The sequence below is a fragment of the Macrobrachium nipponense genome, chromosome 2 (genome assembly GCF_015104395.2).
Source record: "Macrobrachium nipponense isolate FS-2020 chromosome 2, ASM1510439v2, whole genome shotgun sequence".
NCBI classification, from domain to species: domain Eukaryota; kingdom Metazoa; phylum Arthropoda; class Malacostraca; order Decapoda; family Palaemonidae; genus Macrobrachium; species Macrobrachium nipponense.
This window is the reverse complement of record NC_087201.1, coordinates 70687228-70711375: the sequence shown is the minus strand read 5'-3', so window position 1 is coordinate 70711375 and position 24148 is coordinate 70687228. Positions and strand designations below refer to the sequence as shown.

General features: G+C 42.8%; 1 protein-coding gene across 1 annotated transcript in view; it reads right to left on the bottom strand.

Annotated features, from left to right (window-relative positions):
• Positions 1-24148, bottom strand: part of LOC135220658 (carnitine O-palmitoyltransferase 1, liver isoform-like) — a 485885-nt gene that overhangs the window by 73015 nt on the left and 388722 nt on the right. The window contains 1 exon segment of the mRNA XM_064258010.1: positions 16261-16395. Coding sequence (XP_064114080.1) covers positions 16261-16395 — 135 coding nt within the window.

The following is a 24148-nucleotide window of genomic DNA, read 5'->3' as shown; positions in this document are numbered from 1 at the left end:
AGTGCAATTGTTTATCGAAAAAAGACAAAAAAACCCGGCACGATCCCCGAAAACTGTTTGGCTCACACAGGTCGTATTGCTTGTGCAGTTCGATGACGTTTGCTTGAGTCGTTTCAGGAACATTGTGAAAAGTAGGCAGAAGCAATCTTCCTTGGATCGTTATTTTTTAAAGAGGCCTTCAGGATTAGCAAGAGTAAGCAAAAAGGAAGAACCAAGTGATAAAAAACAGAAAGTTGAAAGCAAAAAGGAAGAACCAAGTGATGAAAAACAGAACGTTGAAAGCGGCGATGAAGTTGAAATTCTGTAAAAAAAAAACAAAAAAAAAAAAAAAAAAAAAAAAAAAAAAAAAGTTAAAAATAAAAAAAATAAAATTTTTTGTTTTTTTTAAAAACGTAATTACGTAATTTCTAGATTTTTGTAAGTTAAGTGTTACAGTTTTGTTAAGGTGTTTCGTAAATTTTAGTTTTATGGTTTTCCTTAAATTTTTTGTGTTTTCGTAAAGTTAAGTGTACATACGTACGTACGTTATCTGCCGTTTGTCCTCCTCCTCCTCTGCCGCCACTATCGGAGATAGCCTCACTCAAAAGGTAAGCTTCCACATTTTACGTTACAGTAATAATATTTCTTGTACACTAATATACACTTTATTTACAGGTTTTCGATTTTTATTCTTAATTTAGGTATTGAATGGTCCAAATTGTTGTAGTATTTCATTGTTTATAGGTCAATTTAGCTTTATTATGAAATTTAATGGGGTGTTTTTGGAGGGCTTGGAACGGATTAGTCATTTTACATGAAAATATATCATTTGGGAGGTAAAGTGAATTTAGATATTAAAGGACATTTGTAGCTTGAATTGATATATAAATGGATCACGGTTCGATGTGATAATTATTCATAACAAAAGGCTATGTGCTGTCAAACGCTCGAATTGGCCAACATGGTAGACAGGGTTTCATATCGATTCTAATTACGAAAGCACCCAGATCGAGGGTGATTTGTAAGGTCAGAATCGATATGAACTTATAGCGTCTCTGTTGGCTGATTGGATAGCGTCACTGACTGTCCTGATTTCGTCCCCGTCCACCTGGAAGGTGGTTCGATCCCATGGGGGGACGAAATTATCATCATCTTAAAAATTCCCCTTCGGTACATATATGAAAATATATCATTTGGGAGGTAAAGTGAATTTAGATATTAAAGGACATTTGTAGCTTGAATTGATATATAAATGGATCACGGTTCGATGTGATAATTATTCATAACAAAAGGCTACGTGCTGTCAAACGCTCGAATTGGCCAACATGGTAGACGGGGTTTCATATCGATTCTAATTACGAAAGCACCCAGATCGAGGGTGATTTGTAAGGTCAGAATCGATATGAACTTATAGCATCTCTGTTGGCTGATTGGATAGCGTCACTGACTGTCCTGATTTCGTCCCCGTCCACCTGGACGGTGGTTCGATCCCATGGGGGGACGAAATTATTATCATCTTAAAAATTCCCCTTCGGTACATATATGAAAATATATCATTTGGGAGGTAAAGTGAATTTAGATATTAAAGGACATTTGTAGCTTGAATTGATATATATATATATATATATATATATAATATATATATATATATATATATATATATATATATATATCCCCAAAAACTCATAAATTTCTGTTATACAATAATGCTTGACTGGACTGAACTGATTACTGGTTGTCCGTGGAATTATAAATTTGGGTGATATCACTCCCTTATGATACGCCCACTTATGCAAATTCAGTCTTAAATTTCACGGTTGGGATATGATTAGAAGATATGAGGTAAAAGGTTGAAGTAAAAAAGGTGGAGTTAGTATTGTGGGACGTGGGTAAAGGTAGAGGTAGAGGGGGGGGGGGGGGGGGGGTTGGGGGGGGGGGGTCTGTCGTCTCCTTACTTAACCAGTTGGTGATTTTACGGGTGTTCTGGTTGCTTGCGACCGTCTCTTATTTTTCTATATAGCGAGTCTGTTTCCCAGGTGCAAGGACAGGTCCTGGTTTCAGTCCTGAAGGTTCTATCTTTGGCTAAATAACATACAGTAGCCCTACATTGTAAGCCTTGCAATGCCCGGAACTAGGCCTAGTCACCTGAAGGTAGCAGCAGCAGTTACAGCCTTTCTCGAAGATGGTGTTTTATGCTCAGTCCTAGAAGCTAGAATCAGAACTACCAACCACACCCAACTTCTCTATTGAATCTAGCTAGGTGCATTCATGGTTGATTATGTTGAATGTCGCAGAGATTTTCCTTTTACATTCTATTGATACTTGCATGGTTTCATGCATCTTCACTAAAATAATTGATAATACACTATGATATTAAATATTTGTTTCCACACTGCTCGAAATATACATTGGTAATGTTGGTAATCCTGTGTTGAACGAGAATTGCAAATTGTTTTTTTTTGTATAGTTTGAAGTAATTACTATACTTTAAAATAATTACTACTATTGCTTTAATTTTTTCTTATGATTGTTATAAATATCATAGATTTGATATTTGTGCATCATATGTTAGCTTTATTTTGCTTGACAGAGCTTTCACTGTAGAAAAAAAATAAGTTTTTCCGCTAAGAGCTGTAGTTGACAGTTAGTGAATTTCGAACGAAATCCTCTGAAATTTGTCGTTTCACTTCTGGAATTTACTGTACAGGGCATGAGTCAGGCTCTGTAGTATGAGAATCATGTCCCATGCAGGAGGCCTGAGATCCCTGGGTAGGCAAGACCTCTCGAAGCTCCTCATGAGTCGAGATATCTCGAAGGAAGAAGAGATATCCACACCCTTCAGCTTTAGGACCAAGGCCAATGCAGCCCTATAGCCCTTTATGACTGAAACAGTGAAGAGCTTCTCTCCACGAAGGTAGAAAAGGAAGTCTGCAACCTGCGAAGAGTGGCTCCGACCAGAGAGATACCCCGTCTACAACACCAACCACAAAACACGGACCACTTTCCCTGGTATATTGCAGCAGAGGACTGTCTGAGGTATCCTGCCATCTCTGTTGCTGCTCAATATGAAAAGCTTATTGCTCGCAAGAGATGATATAACCTCCAGCTGTGAAGACACTGGGAATCTACTACCTGGTGGTACCATTCGAAGTGCAGTTGACACAGCAGATTCTGCCATGGGGAGATCTCTGTTGGTGCCTCGTAAAGAAGAGTCAGGAGGTTGGGATACCAAACGGCCTGAGGCCATTTGGGTCCCACCAGAATCATCTGAAGATTCTGCGTGATCCGCATCCTGCTGATCAAGGTTCGAATCAGGCAAAACGGGGAAAGGTGTAAACTTCTAGGTTGTCCCATGATGTTGGAATATGTCCTCTGCAGCAACCCATGGGTCCGATACAATGGAGCAGGTTTCCACCTTTCTGATGAACCATGTGGTGAACAAGTCTATGACTGGACGACCCCATAGGCTGAAAAACCTTTCCGCCACGTCATGGTGTAGGGACCATTCGGTTCCTATCACCTCTTGCCTGGAATATACCTGACTGACAGCTCAACTGAGTGAGCTACTGCCCACTTGCAAACCTGCACTGTCAACAGGTGTAGCTCGAAAGAGGCAAGTCCCCCTTGCTTGTTGACATATGCCACTACTGTGGTGTTATTGTTCATCAACACTACAGTGTCCCATCACTCATTCCAAAAAACTCTTGGAGAGCCAGGAAGCTGCCTTGAGTTCCAGGATGTTGATATGGAGGCACTTGTCATGATGGTTCCACACTCCTACAGTCAGCAACTCCTCCAGATGGGTTCCCCATCCCTCGTTCGATGCGTTTGAGAATAAGAGCATGGCTGGGGGAGGGGGGAGGGGGGGGGTTGGACAGATCCAACCCTACAACAAGGTTCCTGTTATCCAGCCACCACTCCAAGTCTTCCCTTACCTCCTGTGAGAGAGGAACAAGGAATGACTGAGGATCCTGTGACTGGGACCAATACTCCCTCAGTCTCCACTGGAGAGATCAAAGGTGAAGGCACCCATGAGGGACCAGCTTCTCCAATGACGACAGGTGACCAATCACAACTTGCCAAAACCGAGCAGGTTGTTCCTGCCTTGACAGGAACAGCCATGCTGCCTCCCTGAGCCTACTGATATGAAAGTCCGAGGGGAAGACCCTTGCAGCTACCGTGTCTACTAGCATGCCCAGATACAACGTCCTATGCTTGGGTTCAAGATCAGATTTCTCCAGATTTATCAAGACCCTTAGATCCTGACAAAACTTGAGAAGGCGATCCCTGTCCTGTAGCAACTGCGGGCAGGAACTCGCCCGCCAGAACCAACCAACATATCCCATGTGAATGTGCCCAAGCCAAAACCAGGATGAACACACTAGTGAATACCTGGGGAGCGGTCGAGAGTTCAAAGCACAGTGCCTTGAACTGGTAGACCATTTCCCCAAGGACAAAGTGGAGGTACTTGCAGGATGACTGATAAATGGGTATTTGGAAATACGCATCCTTTAGGCCAGCACTAAATGTGTCTCCATCTTGAACAGAGTCTGGTGAATGAATTGGTTCAGGGGAGAAAGGTCTATGACTGGTCTCCAACCCTCCAATGTCTTCTCTACAAGAAAGCCTCGGCTGTAGAACCCGGGAGACCAGTCTGACACGACTTCTACAGTGACCTTGCTCAGCATGTTCTGCACTTCTACTAGTGCTTGGTGTTTCGATGATCCCACTACATAAGAAAGAAGATGGACCAGTTAGTTGGTGAGGGGTGGCGGAGACTCGAAGGGGAGTATGAAACCTTCCTGAAGGACATCCACTACCCAAGTCACTGCTCCATATCGCTGCCAAGTTGCCCAATGGCAACAACTGGAGGGGAACACCAGCCCTAGCATTTCCCCTTCTTCTTAACCTTACCCCCCCTCCCCTCAAGGCAAAGTTGGCTGAAAGGGGTGTGACAATGCTCGCTTCAAAGAGGAAGAAGAAGGCTGGATCATTCCTCGGTTCCCTTAAAAGTGGAGGACTTCTTTGGGGCCAAAGAAGAGCTAGCCAAACTTGAAGGTCTAGCCACAGTGGAATGCAAAGGGAAGCTTTTGCCACTGTCTGGTGAACAAGCCAGTCCTTATTGTCATCACGACACTTATCCACCACAGCATCTACCTGATCTCTATTGAGGTGAAAGGTAGAACCCAGCAAAGGTCCATTCTGTAAGGCTAAAAGTGACTTAGAGCCAAGCAACCTGGTTGTTCGAGAGAGGACAGCATCACACCTCTTGAGAACCAGGTTTGCTCACAGCTTAGCAGTCTGGTGGGCAGGTAGGTAATAGCCCTAACCCCCTACTAACACAGTCTCCTGAAGGCTGAGTCTTCCCCAAGGATGATGGCCCCAAAGGATGCAGCAACCTTAGACACTGTGAAAGAACACAGGTCCAACCAGGAGACTGCTTGGAGAGCCACCATGGCAGTGGCTTCCAACGTCAATGCCCCCTACTCACTATCACGTGCTGCAGCGACAGACCTGGACTGAGGCGAACCAGGTCCAGGTCCACCTGCTTGGTCAGCAGAGGTCTTCCTAGGGTGTCTAAAAGTGCCTCTGGCAAGGTAGAGAAGGGGGAAGCAGTCTCTCTGATTTGTTGGACCTAAATGAATTCTCTTGTCCTGAAACAAGATTATTCACCTGGTCCTATACTCCATCAGCCAAGGCTGTCCACGGAAGTCCCATCGCATCCCTGGGTTCCCTCTTAGGTCTCCAAAAAGATCTGAGGCGGGAGGGGCGATCTCCTGTAGAGGAAGTTGCGGCTGCTTCCCAGAAATCGTTGTGCTGACATATCAGCACAACAATCTCCACAAAGGTCCTCTGTATCTCAGGGGTGTCCTATCTCTTGGCAAAGGACCATCCAGTCCTTCTACCTATCGTTCTTCCTGATCTACTCCCCCATGAGGAAGAACCTCGCCAGATCCCTTGGATCCATCCTCCACAACTTGAGCGTATGTTTGATGGGGTGATAAAACTCCAGGGACATAGGCCACCGACACTGGAACCTGTGGAGAAGGCTCTACGGGATTCCTACTATACACCTCACCCCTCCCAGTGTAGCCCGAGGAAGTAGAGGGAATATGAGAGGTGGAACGGATGCTCTCACTCCCCCAAGCAGTGCTGCTGCTAGAGGGAGTGAGCCTCACCCTTACACCAACCCGTGGTGGTGACAAGCGCGTGGGTCTAGGAAAGTGTGATCGCAAGGTTGATACACTCTCCCAAGGAGAATGCATCGGTTTTTGCCACACTGTAGCAACATTGGTGAGAGTGGTGCCCTTGCTAACAGAGCTGCTGTCACCAGTTGATGCAGCTCCCTGCCTCGCAAGACCGAGCATCGTCCTCACAACGCACCCCAGCAATCTTTGCAGCCGAAGCCCCTAGCGAAGAGGTCTGTACAGGGGACCTCCTCTTAGCCTCTCCCGATGCCCTATCTCGAGGGTGAGGGACATCAACCACAGCTAACGAAAAACCAGGTTTGGTCTTTGCAGGTGGGTCTCAGCCGTTGCTCAGTCCCTTCTCTCATCCTATGCCACTGTTGTGACGGAGAGCTGACTTCCCGTCACGGACTGTGGATGTACAACTTCCCTTGGGAGGTTGTACATTCGGAAAAACTCACGAACGAGTCTCTGACACAGCCCTCATACTATGAGGGAGGTACAAAACATCCTAGACTGGCTGGGGGCCTACCCACCAGTCCAGTTCTCAGAAGAAATAGTTCTTGGAGAGGGACTGAAGCCCATTGAGAAGCTAGATAAACTGATATCTAACCAGTCAGAACCTGAGTGACGTACAATGATACATGGGATAACCATTGTATAGGGAACCAAAGAGAAACTTTGACTGTCCAATAACAAACCACGACATTAGGGTTTGTATTACTCCCGACTCCTCCTTGCCAAGGAGTGGAGCCTATGCTACCAAATAGTGGGTAAGATATTGCATATTGTATGACCACACTGCCAGTATGACTACCTTACCTGTATCAGACCAGTCCAGCAAATGACATGTCTATTCCTTAAACTGCCCAAAGGAAGAAGGAAAGGTACAAGAGAAAGGAGACCAGCCAACTCACTAATTCTCTCATCCACAAAATCATCTTAGGTAAGATACAAAGGTGCCTGTTAAGGGCAACTATGAGTTACACCACCTGTTGGGCAGCCACCACAGGACCCAGAGAATGTGTCCACAGATCTGTGGGCAATATCCTTATGATAGAAGGAGGTGAGCGTGGACTGGCGTAACCAAATGCCAGCGCTCGGCACTTTATGTACAGCCAAGTTCTTTTTGAAAGCCAGAGAGGGACCAATACCTCTAACGTCATGTGCTCTAGCCTGCACAGACGTGGTGGTGGAATCATCAAGAGTCAAGTATGCCTGTCTGACGGCTTCGCGTATCCAAAAAGAGCTAGTATTCTTATACACCTCTTTCTTTGTACGGACTGTGCTAACAAAAAGTCTGCAGCAGCCTGGTCTAAGGTGCCGAGTCCTTTTAAGATAGCAACGAAGGGCCCGGACAGGGCACAACAAAAGCTCTTGAGCATCACCACCCACAAAGTCATTCAGTGATGGAAAGGAAAACGAAGTAAACCAAATTCGAAGGACACCGACTACCAACCCCTGGTGTGCTTCACCTCATAACTCAGAACGTGGAGCTCTCCTACCTTCTTGGAAGAGATGCCAAAGCCAGAAGGAAAACTGTCTTGAGCATCAAGTTCCTCTCAGATGAGCGACGCAAGGGCTCATAGGGACTCTTAGTTAAGCTCTTAAGCACCAAGGAAACATCCGACGTTGGAGGCTTGAGCTCTCTAGGAGAACTCGACTGCTCAAACCCCTTAACTAGCCGGGAAAGATCCCAGGAAGAGGAGATGTCTCTGAGGAAGGTTAAAAAGTATGCTATTCGCTGAACAGAGGTTGCGAGTGGATAAAAACCCCGTTTACGACACCAGTCACAGTAGATCGCCCATTTGCCTTGGTAAACTGCGGAGGTTGACTTCCTAAGACTGCTGAACATGTGCCCAGCTGTTCTCTGAGAAAAGCCTCTCGCTTGGAGGAGATACAGCCTCCAACTGTAAAGAGACAGGGTTCCTACTGACTGGTGGAACCTTTCCGCATGAGGCTGACACAGACGATGCCACTAAGGGGGAATCTCCCTCGGAACCTATGACAACAACGACAGCAGATCTGGAGACCATTCTGCCTGAGCCCACAGAGGGGCTACCAAAGTCATCCTGAGACTCTGAACTCATCAGCCTCTTCAGAAACCGACAGATCAAACAAAACGGAGGGAAGGAATGCACCTCCAGGTTGTCTCAAGGATGTTGGAATACGTCTTCTGCCAATGCTAAAGGATCTGGAACCACTGAACAGAACACCTCTAGCTTCCTGTTATAGCATGTCACGAAAAGGTCCAGCATGGGTCTCCCCCAAATCTGGAAAAGCTTGTCTGCCACCACTTGATGAAGGGACCTCTCTGTGCCTAGGATCTGATCCCAGCGACTGAGTTTGTCTGCGACCACGTTCCGTTTCCCTGGGATATACCTGGCTGAGAGCTCTACCGAATTGCTGATTGCCCACTGGTGAAGCTCGACGGTCAAGGCGTGAAGTTGACGAGAAACCAGGCCTCCCTATTTGTTCACATAGGCTACCACCATGGTGTTGTCCGACATGAGAATGACAGAATGACCCTCTACCTTCCCCCGAAACTCCTTCAGACCCAGGACAAGACGTTGATATGTTGCTACTTGTCCTCCGAACTCTAAATCCCTGAAGCGATGAGGCCGTATAAGTGCGCGCCCCAACCTGCGAGGGAGGTGTCCGAGAACAGAAGGAAGTCCGGTGGGAGAGAACGCAGAGGGACACCCTTCGACAGATTCTGGTCGTCCAACCACCAATGAAGGTCTTCTCTCACTTCCAAAGACAGAGGAACCATAAACAGGGGAGAGTCCCTCGCCGGAGACCAGAATTCTCCCAGTCTCCATTGCAGAGACCGAAGATGAAGATGCCCATGAGGGACCAGCTTCTCCAGGGAAGATAACACTCCCAGAAGAACCTGCCACTGATGAGCTGACTGATGTGACTTTGACAGGAAGTTGCGCGCTACAGCCCGCAACTTCTCCAATCTCTGATCCGACAGAAAATCTTTTGTTACTGTCGTATCGATGACCATGCCCAGGTAGAAAATCCTTTGAGTGGGTACGAGGTTCGACTTTTCCTGGTTGACTAATATGCCCAGGTCCAGACAGAACCGAAGTAGACGATACTGTCCTGCAGCAGCTCCTCCCTGGAAACTGCCAAGACTAACCAATCGTCGAGGTACCTCAGCAAACGGATCCCCTGAGCTTGGGCCCAACTTGACACGAGAGAGAAGACCCTTGTGAACACTTGAGGGGCTGTCGTCACCCCAAGGCACAAGACTTTGAACTCGAAGATCTTGTCCACAAGAGAGAAGCGAAGGAACTTCCTGGATGTGGGATGAACAGGGATTTGGAAGTATGCGTCCCTTAAGTCCATCGACAGCATGAAGTCACCTTCCCTCACGGCTGCCAAATATGAGCGCGGGGGGTCTATCTTGAACTGTGTCTTCCTGATGAAGCGATTCAAGGTGGATAAGTCGATCATACGCCTCCATCCTCCCGACGCCTTGGGCACCAAGATGTGACTGAAAAAACCCGGGGACAGACACACAACAGTGGTACCTCGAGATAAGAAATTAATCTGTTCCGAGGCGGCCTTCGTATCATGAGCTTTTCGTATCTTGGACCGCATTTTACATGTAAAATGGCTAATCCGTTCCAAGCCCTCCAAAAACACCCCAGTAAATTTCATAATGAAGCTAAATTGACCTATAAACAATGAAATACTACAACAATTTGGACCATTCAATACGTAACTTAATGCGTACTGCTAATATACCTGTAAATAAAGTGTATTAGTGTACATGGTATACAAGAAATACTGTATGTATGTAGTAAAATGTGGAAGCTTACCTTTCGAGTGAGGCTATCTCCAAAAGTGGAGACAGAGGAGGAGGACAAACGGCAGATACGTACGCACACTTAACTTTACGAAACATAAAAAAATGTAAGGAAAACATACATAAACTAAACTTTACAAAACACATTAACAAAACTGTAACACTTAACTTTACAAAAAACTAAAATAAAATTTTTTTATTTTTTTTTTTTATTTTTACATTTTTTTTCACTTTTTATACTTTACATTTTTTTTTCTTCAAAATTTCAACTTCATCACCACTTTCAACTTTCTGTTTTTTAGTATCACTTGGTTCTTCCTTTTTGCTTACTCCTGCTAGTACTAAAGGCCTCTTTAAAAAATAACTATCCAAGGAAGATTGCTTCTGCCTACTTTTCACAGTGTTCCTGAAACGACTCTGGCAAATGTCATCGAACTGAGCAAGCATACGACCTGTGTAAGCCTTTTCGGGGTGTCTTTTTTTTCTACAAATGATTGCACTTTATGAAAAGCAGCTAGAACATCCTTAATTTCTGCCGTTGTCATAAGGTCGTCGTCCTCCTCCTCGCCCCTGCTAGAGAACTCCTCTTGAATGACGTTATGTTACATGGCCTCCAACTCCTTCAGGTAATCCGTCGTAAGCTCCTCTTGGTGCTCCTTAAGAAGGTCGTTGATGTCGTCCTCGTCAACGACCAGCCCCATGGACATGCCAAGTGCAACGATCTCGTCAAGATCTGGTTGCAAAAAAGTTTCAGGATCCTCAACTGTTTCTGAATCTGCAGCACCAGCTTCGCCCACATCGAATCCCTCGAAATCTCGGGCGGATACGGCATCAGGACCAGAGTTTCCTCCACGAGGAATTTAAGTTTCGCCTTAAAACCTCCTGCCAAGCTTGGTCGATGAGTCGGATACATATCACAACATCGAAATGCTCCTTCCAAAATTCATGCAAGGTGAGGTTTGTGGTATCGGTGATGTCGAAACATCTCTTGAAAAGATGTTTCGTATACAGCTTCTTGAAGTTCGATATCCCTTGCTGGTCCATGGGCTGGAGGAGAGGGGTGGTGTTAGGTGGAAGATAAAGAACCTTGATGAAGGTATACTCTGCTAGGATATCTTCCTCGAGGCCAGGAGGGTGAGCAGGGGCATTGTCCAACACAAGCAGGCATTTCAGAGGGAATCGCTTCTCTTCCAAGAATTTCTTCACTGTCGGGCTGAAACACAGATTTACCCACTCCGTGAACAAAAGCCTTGTTACCCAGGCTTTCGCATTAGCCCTCCACATCACTGGAAGCTTCTCCTTAAGCACTTTGTGGGCCTTGAAGGCTTGAGGAGTCTCGGAGTGATACACCAGTAGGGGCTTCACCTTGCAATCCCCACTGGCGTTCGAACAAAGTGCGAGCGTAAGCCTGTCTTTCATAGGCTTATGCCTCGGTAGCTTCTTTTCCTCCGTGATGTACGTACGACGAGGCATTTTTTTCCAAAAAAGGCCAGTCTTATCACAGTTGAAGACTTGCTGAGAACTGTAGCCTTCCTTGGTCATCATCTCGTCGAACGTCTTTTTAAAGGCTTCGGCCACTTTCGTGTCCGAACTGGCCGCCTCCCCCCATGCCACACCACCAAATGGATGCCAGTCCGTTTACAGAATTTCTCGAACCACCCATGCGAAGCCTTGAAGTCTGGGGTTGGCGTCTTCTCCTCCGTTGTTTTCAGCCTGGGCAATCAAATCGCCGAAAATAGCGCTGGCCTTGTGGGAGATTGCCGTCTCCGTTATAGTATCGCCAGCGATTTATTTGTCTTTTATCCAGACAAGAAGAAGCCTTTCCATCTCGTCGTGAACGTGGGTCCTCTAACTGGACAAAATAGAGGCGCCCTTGGAAGGTGTAGCTGCTTTGATGGCATCCTTCTGCTTAAGGATGGTGCCTATTGTAGACGGATTTCAGTCGTATTCCTTGGCAATCACACTCAATTGCATACCAGCTTCATACTTCTTGATAATCTCCATCTTCGTTTCCAAAGAGAGCATCCTCTTCTTTCCGTGAATTTCAAGTTTCTTGGGACCCATGACTACGTATATACTGTACATAATTGTTATGTAGTACATACGTATACGTATGGAGTAAAGTTCTCACACAACACAATAAAGCATACTACGTATGTACAATGAAATCACTAACGAATTTACATTAATAAACGAAATCGTTAGAACGAGCAAATACCGCGTGCGTACGATACAGATGATGTCGTGCAGTGGCTGAAGAAGCACGCTGCTACGTAGTAGATGCACGATGGGCGGGATGCTGACCAATACGAGAGAAGGATCTCATGGCGGTGACTAGCATCAGGAACCAATGGGAGAGCGGGAGAATGGTGGTGAGTCTACTCAGTTGGCGGGGCGCGAGTTTCAAAATTGTTATCGGTGGTCCGGGCGAGTCTCAGACTTTACAGCAACAACCTTTCGTATCTCAAGTTTTTCGTAAGTTGAGCCTTTCATATCTCGAGATGCCACTGTACTTCCCCTATCTATTCTTGTCCAGCATTTTCTGCACTTCCTCCCTAAGAGCCAAGAACTTCAGAGAATCTGGCGGATACGTCTTCCTGAGCTGCAGCTTGTCCAACAGAGGAGGAGAGAAGTCGAATGGTAGCAGGTATCCTACCCGAAGGACATCTACCACCCACTTCTCCGCCCCATAACTCGGCCACTTAGCCCAATGGCCAGCCAGGCAACCCCCCCAACCCATGGAGCAGGAGAGGGAGAGGCGCCTAACCTACTGACGACCCCCTTGACCTCTGCCCCTAGGGCCCCTTCTTGGCTTAAAGGAACGAGAGTGAAAGGGGCGTTGATCTTGAGACTTAGGCTGTGTCGAACGGGAAGGCCCTGCCGAACTCGAGATCCTCGATGGCCTACCAGGCGACTATCTCCTCGTCTGCTGCTGGACCGGGGGAGGAGGAGGAGGAGCCGGACGTCTCTGAGGACGAGACTCTGATTTAGACACAGCCTGGTCCACCAGTCGGTCCTTGGTGTCAGCCCGGCACCGGTCTATCGCATTTTCGAGTTCTGTCCGAGGAAACAAAAATTGGGACTCTGACAGATCTCCGTTCCTCAATGCCAGCAAAGACTCGGTGTCGAGCGATCTCTCTATCCTAGACAGAGCCGCGTCCCTCCTAATCAGAAGAAGATTAGCCCATAAATTGGCACTGATGTGAGCCAAATATGAAAACGCCTTGCCCCTGGACTGCAATAGACTGGCAAGCGAGGCGGCACTCACCAACCCTTCAGGGGACCTGTCAGAAGCTATCTTGGCAATAACCACAGACCAAAGGTCCACCCAAGAAACCGTTAGCAACATGGAGGCCGCCGTAGATTCCAAAGCTGAAAAATCTTGCGGAGACAAGGACGGAGCCACCGACCTCACCTGTGCCAAAGTCAAAACTGGCTTCAGGCAAATGATGTCTGGATTAAGGTGGCGTGACAACAAAAATGCAGAGCTCGTAGCATAGTACTTCTTATGTCTCGTGAGAGGCGGGGGTAATAGTTTGGTAGAACCCCTAGAGCGAAATGAACTGTCCCGGTCAGAAACAGAGACGTTAACCTTCTGCAAGACCGACTGAATGTGCCCTGACAAAGGAAGCTGAAGAGATGATTTGGGGTCCTGAGTAGCTCCCACCAAGGCTTCCAAGCAAGAAGGAGTGTAAGACGACAGACCCTGAGTCCTACTTTCCAAATTGTTAAACCCACGAATGAGATCAACAACTTCTGAAAAGGAAGACAGAAACTCCTGCGTGTCTCCCTCCTTCTGCTCCGGCACTGGAGACCGACGACGAGAAGGGTGTGTAGGCTCTTCTAATGCGCCTTCTCCACCAAAATTAACAGAAGGGTTAGCAGCCAAACAGTCTGAAACCCCTACTAACCTGTCTGGGCTGGGTCCGAGCGTCGACTTCCATGGGACCCACTGTAACACTAGGCACATCACTTACCTGAACAGATGACTCCACATGTCCACGAATGGTCACGGGCGTGGCGGTCGTATGTACGTGAGATGGGGGGGGAAACTCAAACACTTGAGATAGACGGAGAATCCCTTAGCGTCGAATTCTTGGAAGCACCAGTGAGAGAGGCAGGCAAACACTCCAGCTGCACCAACTCCGTGCTCATTCCCTTCGACCTCTTGACAGGCGCCTTCAGATCTTTACGGCGACGAATAGGCCTTGGAGAAGAAGGGGCATTAACATCACGTGCACGGGCAGAGGAGGTTGCAACACACTCGCGATGTGCAAGGACAAAGGGGGATGGGAGGGGGATAGCACGTTCTAGATACAAGGCAGAGGACGAAGCAACCCCTGCAGAACACACACCACTAACACTGCCCGAAACCACAGCACTCTCGGGAACACGTCCGCGTTGTTACTCCCTCGATAGCGAAGGAAGGGCAAAGTCCTTAGCCTTACAACGCTTAATACGCCGACGAGGCGTAGGGGGGAAGAGGGAAAGGAAGACAACACTAGTTTCTTATGCTCACTCTTCTCGGAAGGAGGGGACGTAGCGACACGTTTCCTACCAGTCCTCCCAACCAATAAGGCTGCCAACTTCACATCCAATACAGAGTCCAACCTCTGAAGCACTGCCTGGCATATGACTTCAGACTGATGCGCCAGAGAAGGCTCCGAAGACAAGGAAGGGAGATGTTGCTAACTGGGCGGCAGTGATGACATCACGGCTAAGCAAGGCGGATCAGAGGAGAAGACTGGAAGAGACTTCATCAATGAGAGTGACGTCACAAGCGGCAGTGACGTCATTGCTTCCCCTCGGTGTGAGGGAGAAAGAGACGCCACTGGCTGAGGAATACACAAAGATGGACCCTGTGACGTCATCAACAGGGCTGATGCCTCAGCGTCACTCCAACTCGAAGCAGCGGCAGACACTGGTGGAGCAATACAAGATGGCCGACTGCTGCTACCCACGAAGACAAGGCCGTGAGGAGGGGGAATGGCCTGGCCAGACCGAAGAAGGGGGGGGGGGGGGGGGGGGGGGGGGGGGGGTACGAGCCTCCACAAAATGCACTGGCAACCCCTCCAAGGACGGGGTACTCCCTAGCCCAAGCGTCTTCCAAATCGCCGCCATTTTGGATGCCTCCGACACTGGAAGAGAAGAGAATGATGAAAAAACCTCACCCTTCTCGGGAACCGAAAAAGCTCCCGAGGAAGAGGGGGCTACATTACAAATATTAACCTGGCGACCTCCCGATCCTTACAACGATGAATCAATAGAAGAAAAGGGGCTGACTACTGCAGAAGACGAAACATCGGGAAAAGGAGCAAAGCCCTCCCAAGTAGGAAGAGTAGAAATTCTCTGATGTTCCCTCTTGCCATAAAACTTCCTCCACTGCTCCTTAGGCCATGCCCGGCATTCCGTGCAAGGATTCGTAATAGTACAAAAATTCGAACAACACCTACTGCATGTGATGTGAGGGTCAGTCTCTGCCGAAGCCAAAAAATGAGAACACGGAAAAGCAGGAACTCCGGGGCACATACGTTGATGCCAAGAAGGAGCAGAAGCAGCCATAATACCAGGTAAAAACACACACACACACACTAGAAGAAATGAAACAGGCAATGAACCGGGAAAAGGCCAAGAGAGGTAAACACAACTTTCACCCAAGTGGTCAAAGAAAAGACTGGCGTAGACGTATGGTCCTTGACCACTCTTCACCTGATCTACGCATGTGTTGCCAGGTATCACAAGACTCCTTGCTTTCATCTTCTTTTTAACCAGATCCAGCTAGGCGCTAGAAATTGCCCTATTGTTAAGACCAAAGGTTTGTTCGCGTATGAACAACTATATATTGTAAATGAAAAAATATTTTAATACAGTTTAACTTGTAAGACCCAGTAGGCTGTTGAATACAAGTATAAACTAGACAATCAGTCAGTTTGAAGTGCGAGCATTTGTTCAACAAATGAAACAAAATTTTCTTAAAAACTAGCTCGAAAAACGGAAAGTTTGACATAAACGTTCAACAAACGAGGTACCACTGTACAGTATACGTGAAGTTGAGATTCATGAGGCCCCAATTTATTACAATAACTAATGGGGGAAGAAAGGGGTACTGACAACCCTATTGTGACAGATGGGTTTAGAAGTACTAGTAGAGAAATTTCTGTAGCTTTAGGACACTCAATGAAACAGAAGTTGAGAGAGAAGAAAGAGAATAGCTGCAACATGGATAAAATATTCATCTCACAGAAAATAGTGATTTTATCAATAGGCATAACTTACTGTAGCTTGCTTATCCTCCATAGATTTAACCCATGCACTCGACTCAATGGTGCATGGCCTTACAGTCTCAGTTCTCCCATCTCTAAACAGCCTGGTCATACTAGCCTCATAGGTCAGATTGAACTTCCCAGCATCCTGAAAATAAAAGAAAAAAATTAGTTACAAATCAAATACAAAATACATTCAATTCAACATAGATAATACATAAAAAATGTATAAAATAAAAATTTTCTTCAGGCCAATTGCATTTTTGACAAACTGAAATGGCTGTTGAATCTTGGTAACAAGGTAGTTAACTGGTGGAATGTGGGGTGAAAGGGGGTAACCCCTTATTCGCCTTTCCTCACACCACGTAACTCTTTCCTTTGGTCACAGGGACAGCTGGACAATTGAGGTGGATACAACCTATATACAATAAATGGTTCTAGTTTGTACACTTATAAATGCAAACTGCTTCAAAAATTTTAATTTGTTTTTACAGAGATACAATCAAGGATTCAGAAAAAATTCTACCATGACTTCCCTCCCCCTTGTTAAAAGCAGAAGGATAAAGGCTAATGGACTCTAAAAACTGATTTTGTAAGGTCTCAAGCAAGAATGGAAGCCCATCTTCTCATCAAAAGATGTGAAGGCTTGTTTGACATGAAGTCAGTAAAAAAAGGGTGTTCCCTGACACCTCTATCTTGTACCAATGAAAAACATCAATACTGAAAAGGGATGGGTCCTTTTCAAATAGTAGCTAACATTGCAAACAGAACAAAGCAGTATCTCATATGGGTCAAACCTGCCCCCCCCCCCCCCCCCCCCCCGCATTAAGTATTGGAGGGAAGGGATTGGGAAACTCTTGAACCTCTCATCTAAACAGACATTCTGAGTTTTTACCACAAACTCAAAATTGAAGAACAAGAAAGATACCACCCTTCCAAATACTGAACAATATGAAAAAAAGCCACACAACTGCCCCAACCTCTTTTTTCTAGGCCATAGCATGAGACAGGCTTGATAGTGGGGTAGCAAGTGGCTCTAAAAATTAAGATACCCCTATTGGAGGTATAACAAGTTGAATTTGGTATTAAATTGAAGCTTTAGACTTCTACTTTCCAGAAATGGAGTTGTACTTACCAATAACCCTACATGACATTTTCTTTTTAACACTTTTTACCGTAAATTTACCTCGAATATTTTGTGCAGTGTATACACTTTCTTTATAATATTCTTACACTTACAAAAGATTTAAACATAAATAAGGCATAGTTTTATAGGGTATGGATATGAGGAATAATAATATGACCATCATTTTATTGTCAGAAGCACATAAAAGTAAATAATAGACTTTTCTTACAAAAATAATGAAAAATTGGAAAAACAATTTCTTTTACATTCACGGGCAAACGGTCACAGATATGAACATTTCTACCTTATGCAATGTTTTAAAGCATTTAATGAGCTTTCTAAGGACACCAAAATTAACTTTCTAGAATACTGCTAAGTTGAATAACGGTAAAGTTAATTTTTCACAAAGAACTGAGCAAGCCAACAGCAGAGCTCAGAACACTCATTAAGTTTACTCCTAATTGTATATTTTGTATGTTTCTTCACAATTGCATAATTTTGTTATGTTTATCTGTAGCTATTGTAAGTATATATAGGTCCTATTCTTTTCAGGTAATGATCCTGTAAAATAAGAATAAAGACAACCTATAATCATGGAAGAAAGTGGACCTCCAAGGAAATTAAATCTACAAATTTTGTCATATGCAACAAACTGCTTTCTGGGGAAAGGCCATAAAGGATCCAACACAACAAGGTATCCGTACACTCTTAGCTGCTGCACAACCCTTACACCTAGCCATGACAATATCCTGAATGGTACCATTAGAATAGCTTCACAAAAGCTGCAGATCATCATACACAACAAAACAATGTGAAACTTGCTGTCAGGAAATGAAAACCACAGGTTTCACTATTAACAAGCCACAATCCAGATCCAAATCCACACAACAAACGATACCTGCGGGTTGACACACCAAACTTTAACATCCAACCAATGTTTAATTTGTGGTAGTTCCTACAAATACAATGAAAAGTTCATTCAAATTTCAACAGGTACTGGGAGCTTAACACATGAACATGTGCTCAAAGCAGAGACAGAGGTGTGATGAAAAAATATAACTCAGGATGGTGTCATGTCAAGATTTATTTGCTTACAATGCAAAATATCACCAATCATGTTATGCTGGATATATCATTAAGCACAATATTCAAGTTATTATTATTAATAGGTGTTAGTTTTTCCAGACCTCTGAGTCTCAAGTAGACTCTTCTCGGGCTGGTTCTCAGGGATCAATCCTGAGAAGAGAAAAAAAAAAAAAAAAAAAAAAAAAAAAAAAAAAAAAAAAAAAAATTAGACTTTATTTGAGAAACCCGTCTTATTTAAAAAATTTATGATTTTATTAATTGAAAAATCCCTGCTTTCCGCAAGAATATTTTTCATTTCCGAACTCCGCAGATAAAATAGATCTTTGCTGGGTCCAATTTGGGCACTCAACAAGCAAATGCTGTACTGTCATGGGGTGTTTGACATCTGTTACATTTCACTGGGTCAGCATGTGTGTTGACATCAAGTGACCATGTGATGAATCTTGTGTGTCCTATACGTAGCCTTGCTAGGATCACCTCTTTTGCTCTTTCCTCCTGTGAGGATGTCCTCCATGCATAGACTTCAGTTTTTATATTTTTAAGTTTATTTGTTGTTGGCACAGAGGCCCATTCTTCTTTCCAATCCTGGTAAATTAATGTTTTAACTGATTTTACCCAGTCTGACACTGGGGCATATGAAAGTTGTTGGAGGGATAGTGCAGGCTAATTTGGCAGCAGAGTCTGCATATTCATTTCCTTTTATTCCCACGTGTGCTGGGATCCAACATATTTCCATTAGATTCCTGATTGGAGGAGTTGATGAATTTTTATTTTGAATTTCCTGTACTATTTGGTTTCCGTGGGGTTTATACTGTCTTATTGCATCTATAGCGCTACGTGAGTCACTGAAAATAACAGAGACACTTGCTTTTGCCTCAGATATCATATCTAGAGCCATCTGTATGGCTGTTGACTTCAGCAGTAAATACTGATGATATTGAAGGTAGGCTTTTTTTACTTAACATATTTTTCGAATATGCAGATGCTCCTACTCCAACATTATTTTTGGAGCCGTCTGTATATCATATATTTGTCGCCTTTTTCTTCAATGTGCTCCAAAGCATGTTGGCGGTACATTTTCCGTACTTGTCATTTGTTTTTTGAGTAGGTAAGACAGGGAGGTGGACATATCTTTACTCTATTTAAAATCCATGGTGTGGCAATTCCATTGGTGGGTGAAAAATTGGATTCATATTATGTATGTTCATTATGTATCTAGCTCTTTTTGGGAAAGAGCTAGTACTATTAACTGCTGTTACTTGATTACAGTTTTGGAAGCAGTAAGTTGCAGGAGACGATCCTGCTTGCATTGAAAAGACCTCTTTGTATTGTTATTAAATTACGGTGATGTTTTAAGGGCCCAAAACACCTGCCTCCACCAAAAGTGAGTTTGTTGGGGACGATCGGAAAGCTCCTGTGCACAATCGTACGCCTTCATGGTGCACTGCATCGAGAGATTTTAATGCAGATTCTGAGGCGGATGAATATATTGGACAGCAGTAATCATTATGGATAAGACTGTTGCCTTATATATCATTAATAAAATGTCTCGCTTTGCTCCCCAATTAGTGTGTGATAACTTTTTTAATATGGCAAGGGCTTTGATGCCCTTGGCTTTAATGTATTTGATGTGCTCTTTCCAACAATTTAAATGTTGATCAAATATTACTCCTAGATACTTGATTTTTGTACAAAATTGTATTTCAGTGCTATAAAGATGCAGTTTGATTGTTTGGTTCTTCATCCACCTTTTGTCTTTGTAGAAGACGATTGCTTTTGTTTTATCAGTTGAAAATTTAAATCCAACTGAATTTGCCCAACTACATATATTTTGAAATGGCAGTACTGAGAACTCTCTGAGCATGTCTCAGATTACTACTCATATAGTAAATGACAAAGTCATCAACATATAAACTGTTTTTTACACCACTTGGTAAATTTATAGTAATTTCATTGATTGCTAAAGCAAACAATGTACAGCTCAAGACACTACCTTGAGGGATTCCTTCTTCCAGTTTATAGGTTACTGAGTAGGAATTTTCTACTCTTACTTGAAAAATTTCTGTTTGTTAAGAAGTTCTTAATAAATATTGGTAAGTGGCCTCTTAGTCCCTTGGAGTGGAGTTTTTGCATGATGTTATGTTTCCATGTTGTATCGTATGCTTTTTCTATATCAAAAAATATAGCTACTGTTAATTTCTTTTGTTCAAAGCCTTTTTGATATGATCTTCTAAATGTGTTAAGGGATCTAGGGTTGATCTGCCAGCTATTGAACCAGATTGTGTTGGTGTTAAAATGGATTCTTTGGTTATTACATACGTTAATCGTGCATTAACCATTTTTTCTAAGATTTTGCATAGGCAACTTGTTAGAGATATCGGTCTATAATTGGATGGATTACTTGCATCCTTTCCTGGTTTGTTTATTGGAATAATTATGGCATGTTTCCATTTATCAGGAAAGACACGTTTTAGCCAGATACTATTGTAAAATTTTAATAAATATGATTTAGCTATAGAAGCTAATTTTTCTATCATTTCAAATGATATTTTATCATATCCTGGTGCAGAGGGATGACAAGAGTTGATGGCATTATCTAGTTCATCCATGTTAAAAATATAGTTATATTCCAGGTCTTCAAGAGTTTCAAAATTGAGTATTATATTTTCTTTTGTTTTCTGATACTTTGAAAATGTGTATCTAGGCTGGAGTAAGCACTGATGTTTTCAAAATGTTTCCCAATTATGTTTGATATTTCATAAGTATCATGGTATATTTTTCCATTTAAATGTATTGCACTTCTTGGGAGGTCTTATATGTTTTCCATTGATTTTCCTTATCTTTTGCCAGACATCCCTTGTGGATGTGTTTGAAGATATGTTTGAGACTTATTCCTTCCATGATGCGATTTTTTCAGCTATTACCCGTTTTTCTAAATTTGGCTGTATATTTGTTATATAGTGGTTTAATGTGGTTAATTGTTATGTTTGTTATAACTATTTTTGTTTAATATGTTTATACTATAGGGCATTTTGTTGAGTGTATTTAAGGCGAGTTTTGAGTCTGTTTAGATTGCGACTCAATATATGTTTTTATTTTACTTAATGTTGTTAATGTTGGATTCCAAACCATGGACAGGGGATTTTGTGGAATTTGTTTTGGGTTTTTGGAATCTTTTATCTGCAGCATTTATTATGAAGTTTGAGAAGGATTCACATGTAGTATTGTGATCTTCATTATGTGGGAATGGTGGTATGTTTCGTGTGTATAGGAAATATTTATCCCAGTTAGCTTTTTGGATATTATATCTTGTAGGTGGCAATATTTTGACATTACTTAAGTAGGTTCAGAATGATTGGGAAATGGTCACTTGTGTATGAATCGTCTAGGACGTTCCATTCAAATTTCTCCCGCTTACATCATTTGAACATAATGAAATGTCAATTGAAGAAAAGGTTAGGTGTGTATTTGAAAAAATATGTTGGAACTTCGCTTTCATTGAGACAATACAGATTGTGTTTCATTATAGTATTCTCTATGTGATTCCGGATGTGTCAGTGGGGTTATTAATATCCCATAATGGGATTATGTGCATTAAAATCTCCTACTATAAGTAGTGGTTCCTGTATACTTTTGCTAATAAGTTCAGAAAAATCACTGAAATTTGCATTGAAATTTGGTTGGTTATATAAATTACAAATAGTAATTTTACTTTTATCAGGCATATACAGTTTAATTGATGTTATTTGATATGGCATAGATGGTATGTCAACAGGTTCATATGTAATGCTATTATGAACGTATATGGCTGTGCCTAATTTTCCCCACCGTCAGTTGGTGAATAACAGGCAATTTTATAGTGTTGGATATTTGTAGGGTTACTTCCTATATGTTGTAGACATATGCACATTGGGTTGTGGTCTCGTATGATTCTTTGTAATTCACCCAGACGTAGTCGGGTTAAGAGACCATTTATATTCCATTGAATGATTTTATATTCCATTATTGGGAGGAATTGGTGTTAAATTCTGTAAATTGATTGCTGATTTTACTTTATCTCGTAGTTTATATGCATTTGAATTTATTTGTGGTTTTTTAATCGTTGTATTTGTATGTTGGTTATTAGATTCTGCAGTTGTTTGTTTTTCATAGTTGAATATTAATAAGTCCATATTTCTAGATTTTATAATTCCTTTTTGTATTTTAAGGATTCAGAACATAATTCGTTCTCATGTTGGTGTGTTAAAGGGCACCTTCTTAATTTGGTAAAATTGTCAATACAATTTCGTACTGTGTCCTCTGTCTTGGTAGTTAGTTGGTTATATGTACTTACAAAGCATTCATTACAACCACAAGATGAAGCATGTTTGGTAATGTTAATTATTGGTTCAGAAGTTTTTGGTCTAGCTTTAGAAATGTCTGGTTTTGTAATTCTATTGTTCCTTTTCTGTAGTGATAAGGACTGTTGGTTTGAGGGGTTATTTGTTTTTGTTGTTGTTAATGGGATATTTCGGTCTTGTGGATGGTTGGGGGGGGTGATAGTTATATTTTGGTTTGGTTTAATGGTATGATTTTCATTAGTATTATTTGATGGTAAAATTGTAAAGAGTGATCTTTACTGTCCAGATGTTGGCTGTTTGATTGAGATTGAGGGTAATTGTGTATTTCCACTTGTGATGAGGTTAGTTTAATATCTTTTTTAAAATGTTCTCCTGGTGTAGTTGGAGTCTCTCTGGATTGATTGTAATTTTCAATATTTACTTTTTTTCCCTTAGGTGGGGTTCTTTCTAGAATTCTTTTCTTTTTGCCAGTTCGATTATCATCATTATTTAATTCTTCTTCTATTGGAAGTTCTTTTCCATGGATAACTGAATCATTTATGTTGGTGGTGGTATTGGTTGTTGTATATCACTTTTATTTTGGGTTTCAGTATTATTGGTATGAAATCCAGTTTCCATGTTTATACTATCTTGTTTGTCATTGTGCTGTTTGATGTCTTGATTTTTAGTCACATTTGAAAAGGTGGGGGTTTTGGATGGATTGTTAACGCCTCTTACTTTTAGCTCAAGTCTGGCTTCCATGACTGACTTCCTGTCCTATTTATTAACAACTGAAGTTCTGTGTTATATTGGTAAAATGAACACTCCTTAGATTTTGCGTGATGGGCTAGTCCACAATTAATACATTTTGATTGTTTTACAAGTTCCAATTAGTGGTATGGTCATCTGATGCACAGACTGCACATATAGCTTTATTACGGCATCTTTTTGTATGTGTGTCCATACCTTGAGCACTGTGTACATTGTAATGTTTAGGAACAAAAGGACAAACTTCTCTATTTTGTCCAAGAATTTTTATTTTAAATGGTAAGTCTTGGCATGTAAATTTTATTTTGGCAATGTTGATATTTTTACTTTTATCTTTCCTACTTGAAATAGAGTATATTTCTAAATCGTGGATATTGTTATATCTCAATTTTTAGGGAGTCTAGCAATAGTTGTTTGAAGGAAGCTCCTGCTCGCTATTGGGTAGGATGACTGTACCCTGTACATAATTCAATGTTTCATGGCTTGTAATTATTACCTTTATATTATTTATTTCTGTTATACTTAAAAAAGGCAGTGGACTGCTTTTTATTGGTTACTTGGATAAGCCATTCATTGTCCTTGATGTGTCTGCATTCCATGTC